Raw genomic sequence first — 18,750 nt, 5'->3', positions numbered from 1 at the left:
AGATGCTTTTAAAAGTCCCAAAGGCTTACTGCCCTATTAGCTCATCAAGGATCTCCCTTAAAAATGCTTCCCTCCACAGGATTTCAAAGTTGAAAGGAAGTCTTTGGCCTTATTCTTGCATCACTGCAAGTGGGTAAGAGAGCTGGGGACTTAGTGGTATGGCAATGATACATCTGGAAGAAAGGACAATAGACATTATAGAATTCTGATCATACTTTCAGCTTTTTATTTTTTTTTAGCCTGGATCTTTATCATTTTCTTTTTAGTCCTTGTCCCTTTCAGTCTACAAATCTGGACTGGTTTGTGTTTTTCTATTGTCATTTCTTTAAAAATGTTATGTTATTTTATGTTATATCACATCTCTCAATAAATCATATAAATATAAAATGAGGTAGCTCAGTGTAAGACAAAATACTGTAGAATATCTAAGGCTTTTAGAAGAAACTAGCAAAAAATACAATATCTTAGAGAGAGAAAGAGAACAGAAATTATATTCTTATGGACAAAGCCTCCACATGTAGTATTAAGTGACTTGTGTCACTCACGAGTCAATAAGAAATCTTTCTAGTATCTCCTCCCCTCTACTGTTCTCTCAAGGAGATTTTAATTCCTGCCAAGAGGAGAAACAGAAGGTTGGGGCTCAGTGTTTGGCTAATCTGATCTGCTCCAAGTGAAGGGGTACTAGGCTAGAATGATATCTATCTGCTTCATTAAATATTATTAGTCTTTCCTTCACTTTCCAATTTTGGCTTAACCCCTACATAAGTACAGGGCTTTGATCTCCACTAGTGAGGAAAGAGTTCCATACCAATGAGTGTTGGAACTCAGGTTACACTTGAAAGAATATAAATGGAGGGAAAAATCAATTCAGCATGCAATATCACATGCAATGTCATCCACCATACCCATAGTCAGAAAAGGAGATCCCTTCTCATATTTCTTCTTTTTTTATCACTCCTATCTTCACAAGATAATCCCCTAGGCCTAAAGACTGTACTGGTGCATGTTAGCAAGAATTCTTACCAGGGACCTTTCTCTATCTGGGTGAAATCTTCTTGCCAGAAGGAGGAGAGGCCAGCAACTCTAATGAGAGGAGGAGGGAGAGGAAGCTCTATGGTATATAACAGTTTATCCCAGAGTTAGAAAAATTTGGGGAACAGAGATTGTCACATCCCTTGGTACCCCATTCTACTTTGACTTGTCCTAGCATCCCTAAGACCTATTCAGACATAACTAATTTCATATAATCACAAGATTTCAGAGTTTAAACAAATTCCCAAAGTCATCCAATTAAAGCTCATGCCTGAAAAAGAATTTCCTCCTCACAATATCTGGCAAATGGTCACTTGGTTTTTGCTTAAAGACTTTAAGGGAGGAAGAACCTTGGAAGGCATGCTATTCATTCCATTTTTAGATAACTCTAATTATTAGAAAGTTTTCCCTTCCATAAATCATTAATCATCCATTTGGGGTCACATTTAATTCAGTAATCATTTATTAAAGGATTGTTATACATGAGGTATTTTGATTTTTCTAGGGAATATAGGATAAATAGTTCTCTGCCCTCAAGACTCTTACATTCTACTTGGTGGAGGGGGAATAAAATATGGATATATCTAAGTAAGTGCAATAGAAAATGTTGAAGATTCAAATAAACTCAAAAACACAATCATAATCTCAGCCTTGGTGATAGTCAAATTTGCAATGATTAAAAGAGATAAACATTTAACTTACAATGACCATATATAATTAATCAATATAAATCCTTGTTATATGTGTGCTAAAAGGCATAGCATCTAAATACTTAAAGGAAAAGCTAATTGAGCTACAAGGTAAAACAGACAATAAAAATATAATACTGGAAGATCTCATTTTTAGATCTATACAAATCTAACAAAAAAGATAAAGAAGAAAGAATTTAGAAAAGTTAGATATGATAGATCTTTGGTGATTATTGAATGGGAACAGAAAGGAGTATGTATATTCACAATTATGCGTGACACATAAATAAAATTAATCATGCATAGAAAAATAAAAGGTTCACAAAGATGCAGAAAAGCATAAATATTAAACTCCTCATTAACTGACCACAGTTCAATAATATATAATAAAGGACCTTTGATAAATGGATTAAAATTAATTTAAAGACTAATTTAATCCTACAGAAACTGGGTCAAAGAACAAATTGTAGAGAAAAGAGGAATAACAAAAATGAGACAGCATACCAAAAATTTTGAGATGCAGGTAGTCATTAAGGGAAATTTTATATCACTAAATACTTTAATGAACAAAAGAGGGGGAAATTGTTCATCAAATTGGACACAAATTTAAAAAAAACTAGAAAAGCAGAAAATCAAAACCCCCTAAACAAATACAAATTAGAAATTCTGAATAATCAAAGAAGAGATTAGCAAAAGCAAAAAACAAACCCAATCAAAACACATTTAGTTGATAAATAAGTAAGAGTTGGGTTTTGAAAAAATGGCTAGTCAGATTTTTTTTAAAGAGGGAAACCTAGTTGTTAATATTAAGAATGAAAAAGAAAAATTCATAACAATTTAAAATGAAATAAAGAAAACTATCATAAAATTTTTTCCATTTTTATGCCAACAAGATTGATAATTTAGATGAGATGGGTGAGTATTTGCCAAAAATATAAGATATCTAGAGAAATAGAACAATAAATAGATTGTTTAAGTAATCCAACTTTAGAAAAAAGAAATTTAACAAGTCATAAATGTATTCCTAAAGGAAAAAAGAAAACAACACCAGATGGATTTTCAAGTGAATTTCATCAAACATTCAAAGAACAGTTAATTCCAATATTACAGAAACTGCAAAAATAGAAAGAAAGAAAACATTGAAAGGTGGAGCCACAATGGTGAAGAAGGTATAGGGACCCATCTGATTTTTATCAAATTACCCCTCAAAAACTATTATATAACACCTTAGAATGAATTCTGGAGCAGCATAATCAACAAAAAAGATGGGGTACAATAATTTTTCAGCACAAAAGCAATTCAGAAGGCTGTCACAGGGGATCTAGTGCATCAGGGTGGAGGTGACACTCAAAGCAGTAAGCTACTGCAGCAAAGAGCCCTGAGCAGAGCTGAAGTAGCAGCAAAGGTTTCTGGACCGTTCAGCCAAAGATAGTAAGAAAGGTCAGATAACTGATCAGAAGGAGATGGCAGGGGTCCATTTGCTGGCTCTGGGTACAAGACTTGTTGCATTACATACACAAATCCAGGTAGCAGTCCTGGGATAAGATTTCGGGATCAGGAGGAACATTAGCATATACCAGAGCTTGTGACCACAGGGGACCAGGGGACCTTGGACACAGTTCCAAGGGGCAAAGGAGTATTTGTAGTTATTCACAGACCAGAGAACAGGCCAGGAGAGTATTAAACATGTCTCTCCTTATATCATGGATTGAAAGCAGATAGATCCCCAGAGCCAGCTCTGAAGGCAGCTGCACAAAACAAAACCAAACCAAAAAACTGAAGCTTAGAACGGGGTTCCCTTCACCACAGTTACAGAGCCCAACTTTTATAGTTTTTAAAATTAAAAGAAAAGGAAAAGGCTGGAAATTGAGCAAACAATTAACTGAAAAAATAGGAAAACAAATTCATCCATCCCAGACATCTTGGGACAGCTTGCAACAAGATGTGCCCCCATTCAGATTTCAGCAAAATTGAAGGTTGGAAGGAGCAAAAACAAACACACTGAAATGTAAATGAAGTCCATTGGGGTATAAAGGAAGATCTCATGCCTTGGTTGGGATTGAATAGTTAAACTGCATATGAAAAACAGTAAATGTCTCCATGATAAAAACTGTCTTTTTGCCCTTTCCCCAGCCACTCATTTACATGTGACCCCAATAGAAGCCCAGGAAATGTCACTGGCTGGTTACTATATATAGGGGTTTAGTCCCTAATGGATGAAATCCTGCCCTGAACCAGGAGGAACTGTCAAATAGAAGAGGTTATACTTCTTCCCCCTTGTCCCTTGAGGTAACAAAACTCAGAGCTGAGGCTTGGTGCCATTGCTGAAAAAACACAGTAACACTATAGCTAAAAAAAATGCCATAATTTTTAGCTCATCCAGAGGCTAGAGGTGGTGTAGACTGAATCTGTTCATCAAAGCATGAACTCTGATTGTCTGATAGATCAACATTTCAAGCAGAGATTCTGCACTCTTTGAAGAGACCACTGACTGAGCATTTTTTACTGGTCCACTCCAACAGCAGCTATGAGCAGTGGTCTGGCAGTAGCTGTCCAGCAGCCAAGCAACCTGTCTTGTTCATTCTAGTCTAATAACTGATCAACCTTTACAGCCAAATCTCATGTCCTTTGAGAAGTAAGGCCACTTGAGCCACTCATCTGGTGAAGACATCATGCCCCATGAGGAACAAGCCAAGCCTAGAAACTTATCCATCACCAACACCAGGGCCTTTACTGACCTGTAATAAACTTGATGAGAATTATCCAGAAAAAGACATTAAGATCCTGCTGTCCTAGTGTTGCCTTAGCTATTGTGAGTTCTACACATGTGTCTCAGGACCCCAATCTACCTTTGGGAAGTGAGTTCAGAGGGGTTGATACAGAGTAATCCAGGATATTTGGGTCCCTTTTACATTCGCTCGACCACATTAGTGAAATATTCTACCTTAGACCCTTTTTCTTCAGTGCCTTATTTTAAGCAAGGAATTTTTTCTTTTGTTTTAAATTGTAATTGGACAGTCTGTTTCCAAGTTTTTTTCCTTTATAAACCTGTTCAGTTCCTTTGAGATAACTTTTACTTATTTAAATGTTCAAGTACTTCTAGCTGTTGAAATAGTACATAAATTATAGTACAGGGGCTGATATGAGCAATATGGATGTTTTAGTCTTGGAGCATTGAGGTCTAGAACTGAGTCTAGAGCCACACAGAGGACTTGGGAGGAAAGGATATTGAGAACATTTTGTAAGATGCTAATGAAGCTTTGAGATGTGTTCATTAATCAATATAAGGAATATAACAAAACATGTTCTATTTTCTCTAAATTATCCAAGAATGTGGACCTTTCCAAAATTCCTGATTAGATCAGAGTTTCAGAACCTAACTGGAAACTGATCATCATCTTCTCACAGAGGATGAAAGGCTATCCCAAGTAGTAAAGTCTTCATTAGCCAATGAAAGAGTATCTGAAGGCAGATCCTACAGCTACAGGTACCAATACCAACAAGCCTTCAAACATCACAGTATATAGTGCTAAACCACAGTGAGGTTAAGACTTTTCTTAGGAAAGGATCTATGTCCCCTTAGGGGAGAAATGTGGAATATTTGGGTGAGAAATGTGACTGGAGCACTAACAGGCATCTGAATTGGGGGAAAAAAGAGGTCACTAGAAAAGCATAAACTTTGGAATTTCTCAAAGCCAAAAGATTTCATAACCTAAAATCACATGACAAGGATGCTGGAAAATAGAAGAAAAACAATAGGGGAGGGAGGCGAACACAACAAGCACGTGCCTAGTTCATTTATTCTACTACTTAACCAAGGCCCTTCATGTTTGTACCCTAAGTGGACAGCCAATGATAGTGATTAATAGAGGAACAATAAAAATCTGAGGAAGCAAATGCAGTTGATTATTAAGGTAAAACCTACCAGTGCAGGCTCATAAACTATGGCATTAGGAGGCCAAAAACTGAGGTAGCAGCATCCCCTCTGGGTTCACTCCTCCAACTCACATTGGCACCGACAGGCTGGGTCCTCTACAGTGGTATTTGCTACCTTGGCTTCTAGGGGTAACCACATTGGTAGCTATTCTTGTAACATAACTCACGAGCCCACCCTGGTATGCTTCCTTTTAACACTGAACCAATAAATACAGTTACCTTTTAGAAAAGGCATTGAGAGAAACAGAGACAGAGACAAAGATAGAAAAAGACACAGATAGATACAAAAAGATAGTGTCAAAGAGAGACAGGCACAGAGAAAGAGAACATTTATTAAGCATTGTGTATTGGTTCCAAGGCAGAAGTGAACCTGCCTTTCAATCAATGCACAATGTAATTTGAAGTATGATTCTAAGGTAAGGTTTTGTTGTTTGTTTGTTTGTTTTTTTAACTGCCCATGTGGTACCTTGGCAAATATATAGGGAACACCCATGGGCAAGGCAACTCAAAATTCTGAAGCATCAGGGCTTTGGTGTCCTCTTTCTTAGAGAGTCTTTATTTACCAAGTTCCCTGTAGAGCAGGACATTGTTTCACAAGCAAATGAATCACTCCACTGCCAGGAGGAATTTTTTTTTGCATTGTCAATTCAATATAACATTTATTGAAGTAGTGCTGTGTTTTGGGCATTATGGGAAATGTGTATGAATAAAACAACATCCCTGCCCATAAGGAGCTCACAGTCTAATAGGGAGATAAACTATACACACAAGTAGAATAGGACAGGACAGGAGTGACCAAGGTTATAGAATAAATACATTTTGGGGGACAAGAGGGTCTGGCAACTCATCTGAATGTGTTGATCCAGTGCTAGGCTGGGCCACTGTATTTTTCACAAGGTGCGGTATCTTTGCTTGGTCCATTGGACAACCTGAGCTTTCTGGGAAGGTACAGTCTCTACCACCTCCAGCCTCCTCTGGTCTCATCTATTTTCTTTCTAGTTGTAGTCTTGCTTTTTTATTTTTATTTTTAGCAATGACAGTAAGCTAGGCTTAGCAGAAACCTCTCTCCTCTTTAATTCAAGGCCTTGGTCCTGAGGTATATTACTTGCAAGCAGGAGCAGAGAAATTTAGCCTCTCCTATTGGACAATTCCTCAGGATTCAGAGCAGGGATCCACCAAGCCATACCACCCATTCCATTTATCAGACTCCTAGAGACCCATGCAGATGAATGGTTGAGGGGAAGTATAGGGGCAATCTGTGATGGGGAAAGTTCACTGTCTTTGTTGGCCCTTTTTATATGTGGTCTAGTCATTGAAGTCTCAGATTCTTTCCAGGGTGTAGATGAGATGTACCTCCTCTTTACATTTCAATGTGTCTATCTTTGCCTCTTCCAACCTTTAATTTTTGTGAAATTCTAAATGGGACGCAACCTTATATCTCCATCTATTCTGCTGTTTCCCTTCCCCTGCTTTCTACCCCATTTGAGAATAGTCATTGAACCAATATTACCCTTGCTTCTAGAAAAGATCCATCAACTGTACTTTGGATCTACTCACCATTCCTCTGATTTTCTTCAAAGTTCCCTTTCTGGACACTTCCCTATAAGTATTATTTCCTGCATTAAAATAAAAGCTCCTCAAAGGCACGGACTTTCTCACTTATATATTTCTATTCTAGTGCATAGCATATTGTCTAGCATACAGTTGGTACTTATAAGTACTAGTCATTTATTCATACTAGACACATTTTTCTAAACTCCCCTCCTACTCATTGATCCCAACCTGTTACCTGTTCTCTGTATTTACACACACACACACACACACACACACACACACACACAAACCTTCTCCCTTACTCACCACCTTCCACACTCCAGGAATCTCATTTCAAGGATTTTTATACTTCATACTTCTTTTCTTCCCTTGCCCCCAGCTCTGTACCAATAGCTGCTGCCCAATCCCCTGCACTTCCCTGTACCACCAAGAGAACTCAGAGCTCTGAAACTATCATCTTCCTGCAATCTTTTCCCCCAATCCCTAACTCTCCTCCACCTCCTCTGTCTCACAGGAGACAGAACTACCTCTCTGAACTCTGAGCAACTCGATTCTTGTCTGGCTAGAGTCAGTGAATCTCTTGGTGCCTAGGGAGCCTGGGAGACAAGAGCAGAAGTGGCAGGGAGAGCCAGAGATAGCACTAATGTAGATCTAGCTTCCCACCTGCCCCCCATACAAAGGTCCATTGGCCCCTCTCCCTGCCTAAGGGTGTCTGTGTGAGTGGTGATGCTCATCCAAGCTGCCATCTGCTCTCTTTTTCCCTCTATTCATGCTCTCTTTGGAAAGGTCATGTTCTTTTCCTTCTGTGTGGAAAGGATGGGATCTGACTTTAAAAGGTTACCTCACTGAGAAGAGAGAATCATTGCGGTTGCACCAAGCCATGTCCAGTAGGTGACCAGTGGCCCCACCTGGTAGCCATGAGGTCAGTGATTAAAGTCACTGAGACCTAAATAAAAAAAGGAAGTATAAGTATTGACTCCAGGGAAAGAAAGGAGGTTAAAGTGAACTGAGGATCTGCCTGAAAACTAGTCATGGTCAGTGACATGCTAAAGAGTCATACATGTGCTACAATTAATTACTTGTATCTTATATGAGGCATGAAACAGCTTCCCCTACTCTGAATCTTTTTATAAATGTTATTAACGCCTTAGATTTTTCCCATTACCTCCATTTTTGAATATGTTTTCTCTCATCTGGTAGACCAGACTTTATAATAAAGTTTTTTTTTTTAAAAGAGGGAAAAAAATATGAGTCCAGAAAAACAATCAACACATCAATGGTGTCAGACAGTATATTCAATATGCCACTCCTCTAGTCATTCACAAATGCAAAAAAGAAAGGGTCATTACTGTTAAAGAGTAACACAAATTCTTTTTGTTCCCATATTGTTTCCTTACTTGGGATTTCCCCCCAAGAACATGTTGGGTTCACCTGGGCATGGCATGCATCTGTTCATATGCCCAGCCTCCCTGACCTACCCCAATGCTCTTCATTTCCTATAATTAGATATTGCATTTCCATGTATTCATTTCCCCAAAATTACTGAGTTTGGATACTTGAGGCTTTCAAGTAAAAGGAGGGGAGAAGTCACTAGAAAGGGGACATAAATCAGAATGTTAGAGACAGAAAGGACCATTGTCATCATTTAGCCATAAAATGAAGTTACTGATAGAAATGACTTGTACAAGATCCCACAGACAGTTGGTAGAGTCAGAACTAGAATCTGCTGTTATGATTCATAATTACATTGTAGCAAGGAGTAACAATGTCCAATGGACTTGAAATTCCTTTTTCTGCTATTCAACATCTCCATATCCTTAGGAAGGTCATGTCACTTTTCTAGGTTTCAGTATCTTTGTCTTTATTTTTTTTTTTAAAACCCTTACCTTCCATCTTGGAGTCAATACTGTGTATTGGCTCCAAGGCAGAAGAGTGGTAAGGGCTAAGCAATGGGGGTCAAGTGACTTGCCCAGGATCACACAGCTGGGAAGTGGCTGAGGCCAGATTTGAACCTAGGACCTCCTGTCTCTAGGACTGGCTCTCAATCCACTGAGCTACCCAGCTGCCCCCTAGTATCTTTGTCTTTAAAAGAACACTTCTCTTTTGTTCCTTCAGATCTAAGTCCTCTGGTACTATAATCCTCTGACTTTTATTAAAAGGGTCTTTGCTTTCCATATTGGTCATAAGCTCATTATAGAGCCTTGAAAAAAAGGATGAAAGATACCCTAAAAATTGGAAGTATGTACTATTTGGAGAAGAAAAGACCAAGAGTGGGAGGAAGGAGACTGAATAACCAATTTCAAGTCCATGAAGAACTATTTCTCTGTGATAATGAATGGTCTTCTTCAGGGTCCCTAAGGATTACTTGGTCTTATGCTGAAGCAATAAATATTTGAAATGAGCACTCCAGAAGAACTTCCTTATGTTGGGGTTATAGGATTTTAGAATTGGTAGGATATAAACTTCTTAAGGAGAGGAACTGTTGTCATCTGAAAAATCTTTGGATGGCCAGCACTCCTTTTAATGTCTCTGAGCTTATCCCTGAAACAATAACCCATCATTTTACCATCAATATTAATCCAGTGATCCTGTGGGGGAATAAAAGTCAGCCTAAAAAGAATTAAAATTATGGGTCATCTCAATGGCCAGTGGTGGTCATGTCTGAAGCAAATTATCAATGAAGATTGCAAAAGAGATGTGGCATTAAAGTATAATGTCAGAAAAATGTACAACCAGAAAAGGACATGAACCAGTTATCTCTAATTTGCAGCCCGGGTCCTCCATTAGTAACTACAAAATGTCAAGAGATCTAAGGAAGGTCCACAGCACATTGGCTGGACCCTCTGTAGAGAATGTATGAGAGGACATGGACATCACAGGATGATAGGACATGGATGGGTTGGGAGGTAGCAGATAATACAATGGATAAGCACTGAGCCTAAAGTCAGGAAGACCTGAGTTCAAATTCTGTCTCAGATACTTATTAACTATGTGACCCTGGGCAAGTTGTTTAACCTCTGTTTGCCTCAGTTTCCTGAACTATAAAATGAAAGTAATAGTAGCACAGGGTCACCTATAAAATGGTGATAATAATCATAATAATACCTACCTTCCAGGGTTGTTGTGAGGGTAAAATAATATAATATTTATTAAAAGCACTTAGCACAGTGCCTAGCACATAGTAGGCAATGTATAAATGCTTATTTCCTTCCCTTTCCCTTCCCCATGTGCATTACCAAAGGGAATATTCACATTAATGAGATTATAGGCCCATGAAAACGTCCCTAGAACCCATCACAGTGCTATATAGTAGATGCTAAATAGATGTTCATTGACTGAATGAATGAACATTTACTGGAAGCAATAGCAGTCCTTTCTTTCTGAGATGATTAAAACATAATCCTGGCTGGATGTAGAGGCTAAAATTGAATGTTCTCTGCCTGCCCTCACCAGCTTCAGGATCCACAAGGCTATTAGACAATTTGCTGTAGTCAAGTCTGCTCAATATGCATGAACAGTATGGCACAGTAGCCAAGATTAATCAATCAACAAATATTTATTAAGCACCTGCTATGTGCTGGACACTTGTATCCTCTGAGTGTTGGGGATACAAGTACAAAGTATGAACCAATCCAAGCCTTCAAGGAGTTGAGTTTATATTCAGACAGGAGCAAACTCACTATAAAGAGAATAAATGCAAAATAGCTAAATACAAAGTAGTTTGGGTGGGAGGCTACTATCAATTAGAGGGATCAGGAAAGGCTTCCTGAAGGAGATGGAGTTTGAGAGGTATTCTAGGAAGCAGAGGTAAAGATAGAATGCATTCTAGGCAGTGAAAATGCTCAGAGGTGGGGGTTAATGTTGAATGTAGGAAGAAAATAAAGACTATTTTGGCAGTATGGCAGGGTGTGGGTAGGAGGGATATACAAAATTATGCTGAAAAGATAGGTTGGGGCAAGGCTGTAAAGAGCTTTAAAAGATAAACAAAATAGGTTACATTTGATCCTAATAAAGCAATAAGCAACTACTGAAACTGAGAAAATGAGTTGATATGGTCAGATCTCCATTTAAGGGAAATGATGTTATCATCAGTGAACAGAATTTTGGAGAGAAGAATCAGAGCTGAATTGAGAAATAATCTAGGTCAGAAGTGATGGGGGCCTGAGATAAGGTGGGGGGGGTAGTAGCTGTGTGAGTAGAGAGAAAAGCTTGGTTGCAAGAGATACTATGACAGTAGAAATGAAATGGCAAGATTTGGCAACTGATTGTATTTGTGGGGTTAAGGAGAATGAGGAAATTAAGATAATGGTAAAGTAATGAATCTAGGAGACTGGGGAAATAGTGGTGCCTTTCAGAGAAATAGAGAAGCTTAGAAAATGGATGCCTTGGGAAAAAAAGGAAAATGATTCTTTTTTGGACACATTAAGACATCTAGCTTGCCCCTTGTCCTATTGGCAATTATTTTTTTTGCCAAATATTAGTCCTGGATTACTCTCACCATGTTCTTCTTCCATTCTTATTAGTTTAAAATGTCTAGCTTGAAATTTCTAATAAGCAAATGGTGATGTGGAACTGAAGCTCAGGGGAGAGGCTGAGACTGGATATATAGAAATTAGAGTCATAGAGATGATAATTAAATCCATTCTATTTAATCTAATTAGAGATAAAATAATTTACTTAATTAGAGAAAGCCTAAGACCTAGGACAGAGCCTTGAGAAACTTTCACAGTGAAAGGGTGTTATCTAGATGATGAACCAGCAAATGAGACTGAGAAATGTCTAACTGAGTCAGTTAAACAGAAACATAATCAAGAGTCAGAGAATAAAGTCAAGAAAGCTGAGAGAGGAGTGTATCCAGGAGAAGAGAGTGATTGACTATATCAAATAAAGCAAATAGATTGAGAAGGATAAGAACTGAAAAAGACAATCAGATTTGGCAAATGAGATCATGGATAACTCTGGAGAGAGCAATTTCAGTCAGGTGATGAAGTGGGAAGCCAAATTGCAAAGGGTTTAGCAGTGAGTGAGAGGAGAGGAAGTGGATACAGAAAATACAGATGCCTTTTTCTAGTTTGAGAAAGGTAGGGAATACATAGAATGATAATCGAGGGAATAGTAGAGTATATTGAAAGTTCTTTGGATGGGAAATGCTTGGATATGTAGGGAAGAAACCTGTAGAAAGATAAATGTTAGATATGAGAGAAAGATTTCTACACACACAGAATGAATGACATTTCACTCTTCTGGAGAAGACAGCAGGAAATCAAATCAAGAGCACATGTAGACAAGGGTTAGCTGTGGCAAAGACAAGACCACATCGTTATCAGAGACTGGAGGAACAGATAAAGGATTTTGAGATGAAGAAATAGAGATCTTGTGCCAAATAGCTTCAATTTTCTCAATAAAGTGAGAGACAAAAGACCTAAGATGAGAAAGAGGTGGGGAAGGAAGATATCAAAGTATGAGGTGGGGAAAGTGTGTAAAAGACTTTTTGGAAGTGATATAGCAAAAAAAAATTAGAGACAAATAAAAAGATGACTGTGCTTCATTATTGAAGTTAGCATGAATGTACCAGTTGAGTGACTTCTGACTCCATTCAGCAATACACAAGTAGGAATGGAAGAAGCACGTGGTAAGAGTAAGCCAGGATGGAGATTTTACAAGAGAGAATTGTTGATAGGGGAAAAAAGATTTAAGAGCAGAGAACAGCATAGAGTGGAGCTAACTGTAGGGTCAAAAATGGAGAGGGAGGGAAATGAAGGCAGATTGTCCAAAAAAAAGAGAGAGATGACAGTACCATTAATTTCTATCCTGATCATATGAAATCTAAGTACCCTATTCTGTGCCGATTACATGCAAAGACAAAAGACACAGTCCCTGCACTCATGATCTAGCAAGGAAGCAAGACAGAAAGAGGAATAGTTCTACTAATAAATACATAATATATTATTCAGTGAATAGGAAAGGGCCAGAAAAAGTGCAGTGGCACATTTGAGAAGAGTCCCTCCTGCAAGGGAGGCTTCATGGCAATTCTGCATCCCATGGTGGTGCCTCAGAGCAAGAAGGGGAGGTCATTGGCTTAGCCCAGTGGCAGCTTCAGGAAAAGTGGGGAAGAAGCTGAACAAATAAGGAACAGATATACTTTGAGCCAATGACTTTAGATTCATACCAGAAGAATCCCATGCAGACAAGTCATCAGCATAATTTAAGTGCTCTTGCTAGGTTTATAGACCTATACATGAGTCTAATTACACCCTACAATTCTCCACCCCAACCCCCACTTTCCCAAAAATTTATTGCACCTATTGGAAGATTCTCTAATGCCAAGACTCTTTTAGTTCAGGTTTGATGTTAGGATAAAATAAGGTAATTGTGAACAAGCCACTGAACAATTAACAAAAGGAGATTTACTTTGCCGTGATACAGCAAGGAAATACAAAGATATCATGGCACATAGCTTCTCAGGATGAAACTTCTTTTTCCCCATTCCATGATTTCCATATGGAATATAGGCAGGATATGATGAAGGACCTGGTTACTTGCATGGTCTTCAAAAACTCCCTCAACCAGAGGGGCCCCAACTGGCCATGGGTGGGACTTTTTAATGCATTTAGGTGACCAGTAAGTTGCATTAGGGAAGCAAGGGCCAATCAACTCAGAACTGTTTTATCTACTTTTAGGGAAAATTAATAGTCCCTGTTTTAGGTGGGAAGGAGGAAGGGTAGGTCTAACATGTTATGAGGAAATGCTTGTAGGTTTTAGTCCTGTTATAGTGCCCAAAAGGGCCATGTAGCTCAATTTCCCATAGGACCTGCCCATTTCCCATGGGCTATATTATATCCCAGTGGCCAGCCATCTGAATCCAGAAGAAATGGAAAGAACTGTGAAGGTAATGTGGACCTGCGTATTTCTTCCCCAGGCAATGTGTTAAAATGCCAATAGCCAATAGGGATGGGTTTGAAACCCAGGTCTGCAATTTACTATCAGTATTACTTTGAAAAATAACTTAAACTCTGTGGGTCTCAGTTTTTACATTTAGATGACCTTTAAATTTCCTTCCAGTTCTAAATCCTATCATTTAAATGTGACTTGAATAGGCCCAATCAAGGGAGACAGAGAGTTCTTGTCTGAGAGAGAACCACATAATAATCTGGGCAAATCCCTCTGAGACCAGGCAGAGTTTCAGGGTTTGAAGCCAGTGGAAAAGTGCCCAGCACTTTGTGCCAATTTCTTCAATGTGAAGATGAGTTCATCTAGCCTCTATGTATGGTCTGGCTTATGCCCTATTCCATGTTAAGTCTGAATTTCAGACCCCTCCTTCCTGAGCCTGCACTCATCCTCTCAAGGTCACTGAAGGTTAAACTCATCTCTCTGACTTCCTTCTCCTCCTCCCTCCATTCCCAGTCTCAGTGTCCTGGAGAGCTTGGACCATTCTGGGTAGGACAACTTCTAGGCATCAGGAAAGGTAAATCCTGAGCATGTCAGACTATTAGATTGTCCAGGAGCCCACACCACTGCTATTTCCTTCTCCTTTGTTGGGAAAAGCGACCCAAGTGTAGGTCCTAAGGTCATTGGGCAATAGCCTGATTACCCTTGAGGTTGTGTGACCAAGCCAACCTTCCTGGACGGGACACCTCCTGTCTCCAGAGGTGATGTGTGAATTTGTGAAAAACCACTTCCCCTCTCTGGACCTCAGGTTCCCCCTGCCAGAAAAAGAGTTCTAGCCTGGGTGGGGGACAAGGGCCCAAGCACTCCATCTGTACACACCCACCCCTAACCCACTCCCCCAACCGAGCACCATTGCATTTTGTTTACAGTGACGACTCCTACATCCATGCCGGGGGTGGCACAGAGGACCCTTCGGCCAGCAGACCCAGCGCCCAGGAGCTGCAGGAGGAGGAGGAGCTGCTAGGGGCAGGGGGGACCTCCGTGCTGGCAACGAAGGCCAGCCTCCACCACACAGCCTCCCCTGGCCAGCAGCAGCATGCCAAGATGCTCTGCTCCCATGCTCCTACTGCCTCTGATTACGAGCTCTCCCTTGACTTAAAGAATAAACAGGTACCCAGGGCCTCCAAGGGAAGGGAGGAGGGTGGGGAGGGGAGGCAAGAAGGGGCCCTGTCTCTGGGGATTGTCACTATGGTTCCAGGTGCCCTGCCCCTCCCACCCACCACCTCAGAGGCCAACTCCTCCAAAGAAATATCTATTTAATTGTTTCCCAGGTGAGCCAACCAATGTGCTCATCCTCCTTTCAGAATCTTTCCTACACTCCTCTTGGATATGTAGGGCAGAGTTCAGCCAGGATTGCCTCTCCTTTAATTCCTTGTCATCCAGGACCTTCACACAGAAAGCTGAACAGATCCCTAAAAAAAAAAAAAAAGCCTCTGGCAACTTCTGCCCTGTGTCCTTGTAGGAAAAGCACGAAAAGTTCATGTCATCTGGCAACTAGGCAAATGTAGCATTGCCTTCTTGTGGAGTAAGAGAGGCATATAGAGCTGGAAGTGACCTTCGAGACACCTAGTCGAACCTTCTCATTATAAATATGAAGAAACTGAGGTCCAGAGAAATGCTTCGCCAAAAGCCATAAAAGTCAGAATTTGCATCCAGATCCTTCTAACTCAAAATTCTTGGCTCTTTTACATTGTGCCACAAAACCTATATATATGTTAAAGAGAGGGACCTCTATGAGAAAATGGGAAATGTTAGGACAAAATCAAAAGATTGAAAAATAAGGTGAAAACTGAGATAACCGATATACAAATAACAAACTTGGAAAACAGATGAAGGAAACACAACATAAGAATCATCTGATTCTTTGAAAAATATGTTTTAAAAAGAGCTTAACTACGATATTCAACCTGTCCATGATATAGATGGATCTTGAAAAAATTGCAAGGGGAATATAGTCCTGGGTATTTCTTATCTTGGACTGGATACAAAAAGGCAATATGGCATCAAGAACACCAGATTTAGAATATGAAGACAGTAGTTTAAGTCCTTGCTAACTCTTGGGAACTCAGTTTCCTCACTTAAAATTAAGGCTAAATATATGCTCACTCACTCAAATATAAGATTTATCGGTAAAGGCCCAAGCATAAAGAGATGTTCCTAGATTATTATTCTTGGCCTCCCATTTCCGTGATTGTAAGGTGTAAGTTGAGGTAGGGGAGGAATAGAGATAGGAAATGTTCTTTACTTGGCATAAAAAATAAGATAACTCCAGATTTTGACTCACTATAAGGATCAAAAGCCCAGGGAATGTGGGGAATAAGAGAATTTAAAAAATATTTTAGTATTTTAGCAAAAAAAAAAATTAAAGAGAAACCTTCTTGCCAAGGAAATTGCCTAAAGGGGAGGTAAATTGTCCAACTCTCACATATATATCCTAGCAAAGTCCTGAAGTTTGCACCAGACCAATAGCAATTCAGAAATCCAAGGAAAAAGTACATTTTCATTTCTTCCATAAGGTTAGCCAGAAGCCCAAAGGCAATAGGAATGGAAAACCTTTTAACAAAGTGTGCACCCATGTGACAAGAGATGGGACATAGGTAACCTGAAAGGTGCTGTGTCTAGAGACATGAAGAATGGAGGACTCCCTGGAAAAGGTACAGGGTTGTCACAGATCCCCAGAGTGGAGACCTTGAAAGACCTAGGAGAGTGGCAGAGGACAGTGACAAGCATTGCACAGTGTCACCACAGCATTCAGACCAGAACAGCTCAGGACCAGGGATCCTAACACTTCTGAGACACCAGAGAGGGCCTTGAAGATCCAGCATTCTGAACCTGAAGATCAAGGGAGTCCTAATCCTAGGAGGTAGAGGGAAGCATAAGGAACCCAGAGAATTCAAGATGAGATCAAGCACTCCTGAGACTCCAACTGGTAGAACCAGGAGATAGGACTTGATCTCAATGCAAAGTTCCAGTTCAGAAACTAAAGCTGGAGGGAAGAGTAAATTAAAAAAAAAAAAACCAATTGGTATTAAATCTAGAGATTCTCCAGTAAGAGTAAGCAACTCCATAACAACTACAAGCAGAAGGGGGGGAAAATGATGTTCTACACAGATGATGAATACTTAGAAGAAGTGAAGCAATAGATAAAAATGAAATCAAATTTGTGGAAGAAAGGATTGAAGTAGAATAAGCAGCTTAAAAGAGATAGTGGAAGGCCTTAAACAGGAAATGGAATATCTGAAAATTAGAATAAACCACACAGCTATATCAGTGACTTCATGAGATAACTTTAGAATATTAGAATAAATATTAGAATATTTTAGAAATATTAGAATAAAATCAAAAGATTGAAAAAATAGGGGGAAATGGAGACAAGGAAGAGGAGACGGAATATAAGAATCATTGGATTCTCTTAAAACTTTAATTAAAAAAGAGTCTGGCTCTATATTCAAGAAATCATAAATGAAATTGTCCACGTCTATTAGAACTAGAAGACAAATAAATCCATTGTTCACCTCTTGAGAGGAACTTCAAAAGGAAAAGTCCCAGAAATATCAAAGCAAAAATCCAGAGCTCCTACATTATAGAAAATGAAATGGAAAGAAATGAAAATACTTCTAGTATCAAGAAAAAAAAAAGGAGTTCAAGTACTAAGTAACTACTACAGCTAGAATCACACAAGATTAGGTAGCTTTATTATAAATGAAAGGAAATCTTGGAATACCAAAGTCGAAAAGGCAAAAAACATAGGCTTATCACCAAAAATATCTTACTCTGCAAAGCTGCTTATAATCCTACAGGGGATTGGAGGGATGGAACTTTAATAGAAAAGAAGACTTTCAAATATTTCCTTTGAAAAGATTAGATCTGAGTAGGAATTTCTGAAATACATACATGAGTCCAGAGAAATTTAGAAGGGCAATTAAAATGAACTATATATTATTATATATAACATTCTAGTGAAGGGAAAAGTAACAAATATCCTCTTTGGAAGCTTAATGTCATTAAAGTGTGTTGAGGGAGTTAAATAAGATAAATGAATGTGCTGGGGGGGGTGGATTGGTTCTGTTCTAAAGTTCTGAAGAGAGGAAAGAGAATAAAAGAAAAAACACTAGTATAGAAAAGAGGAAGAAGAGGGTGCTGGTTCTCATGATTGGGGTATGTGAGAAGAAGAATATACAGACATAGAAGGAAGAATGGGCATCAGATAAACCTTCCTCCTCTGAAATGGACAAAGGAGAGTTGAATACACAGTGTGGTGTAGAACTACATCAAACTCACAGGTAAACCAGTGGGAATGGAGGGAAATAGTTAAAAAGTAGATTAATACTGGGAGGGAATAGTCACAAGCAAAGTATATTTCCAGATCCTGGAGGGAATTAAGAGAAAGAAGAGAGGAAAGAAGAAGAGAGAGGAAGGGAAGGGAGGGGAGGAGGAGAAAGGGAAGGGAGGAGAGGGGAGGAGAGGTGGGGAGGGGCATGAAGGAGGAGAGAGAAAAGGGGAGGAGAGGAGAGGATAGGCAGAGAGGGAAGGGAAGGAGAATAGAGGAGAATAGAGGAAAGAAGAAAAAGAAGAGAAGAGAAGAGAAGAG

The 18,750-nt window shown here is 39.2% G+C and overlaps 1 protein-coding gene across 5 annotated transcripts in view; it reads left to right on the top strand.

The window, feature by feature from the left end:
• Window positions 1-18,750, top strand: part of IQSEC3 (IQ motif and Sec7 domain ArfGEF 3) — a 227,602-nt gene that overhangs the window by 135,949 nt on the left and 72,903 nt on the right. For all 5 annotated transcript variants that reach the window (XM_056799107.1, XM_056799104.1, XM_056799103.1 and 2 more), the window contains exon 3: window positions 15,029-15,269. In XM_056799107.1, the coding sequence (XP_056655085.1) occupies window positions 15,204-15,269 (66 nt within the window). In that variant the 5' untranslated portion in view covers window positions 15,029-15,203. The remainder of the gene's footprint in view (window positions 1-15,028; window positions 15,270-18,750) is intronic.

The sequence above is a fragment of the Monodelphis domestica genome, chromosome 5 (assembly GCF_027887165.1).
Source record: "Monodelphis domestica isolate mMonDom1 chromosome 5, mMonDom1.pri, whole genome shotgun sequence".
Classification (NCBI taxonomy): domain Eukaryota; kingdom Metazoa; phylum Chordata; class Mammalia; order Didelphimorphia; family Didelphidae; genus Monodelphis; species Monodelphis domestica.
This window is presented reverse-complemented; position numbering and strand designations above follow the sequence as displayed.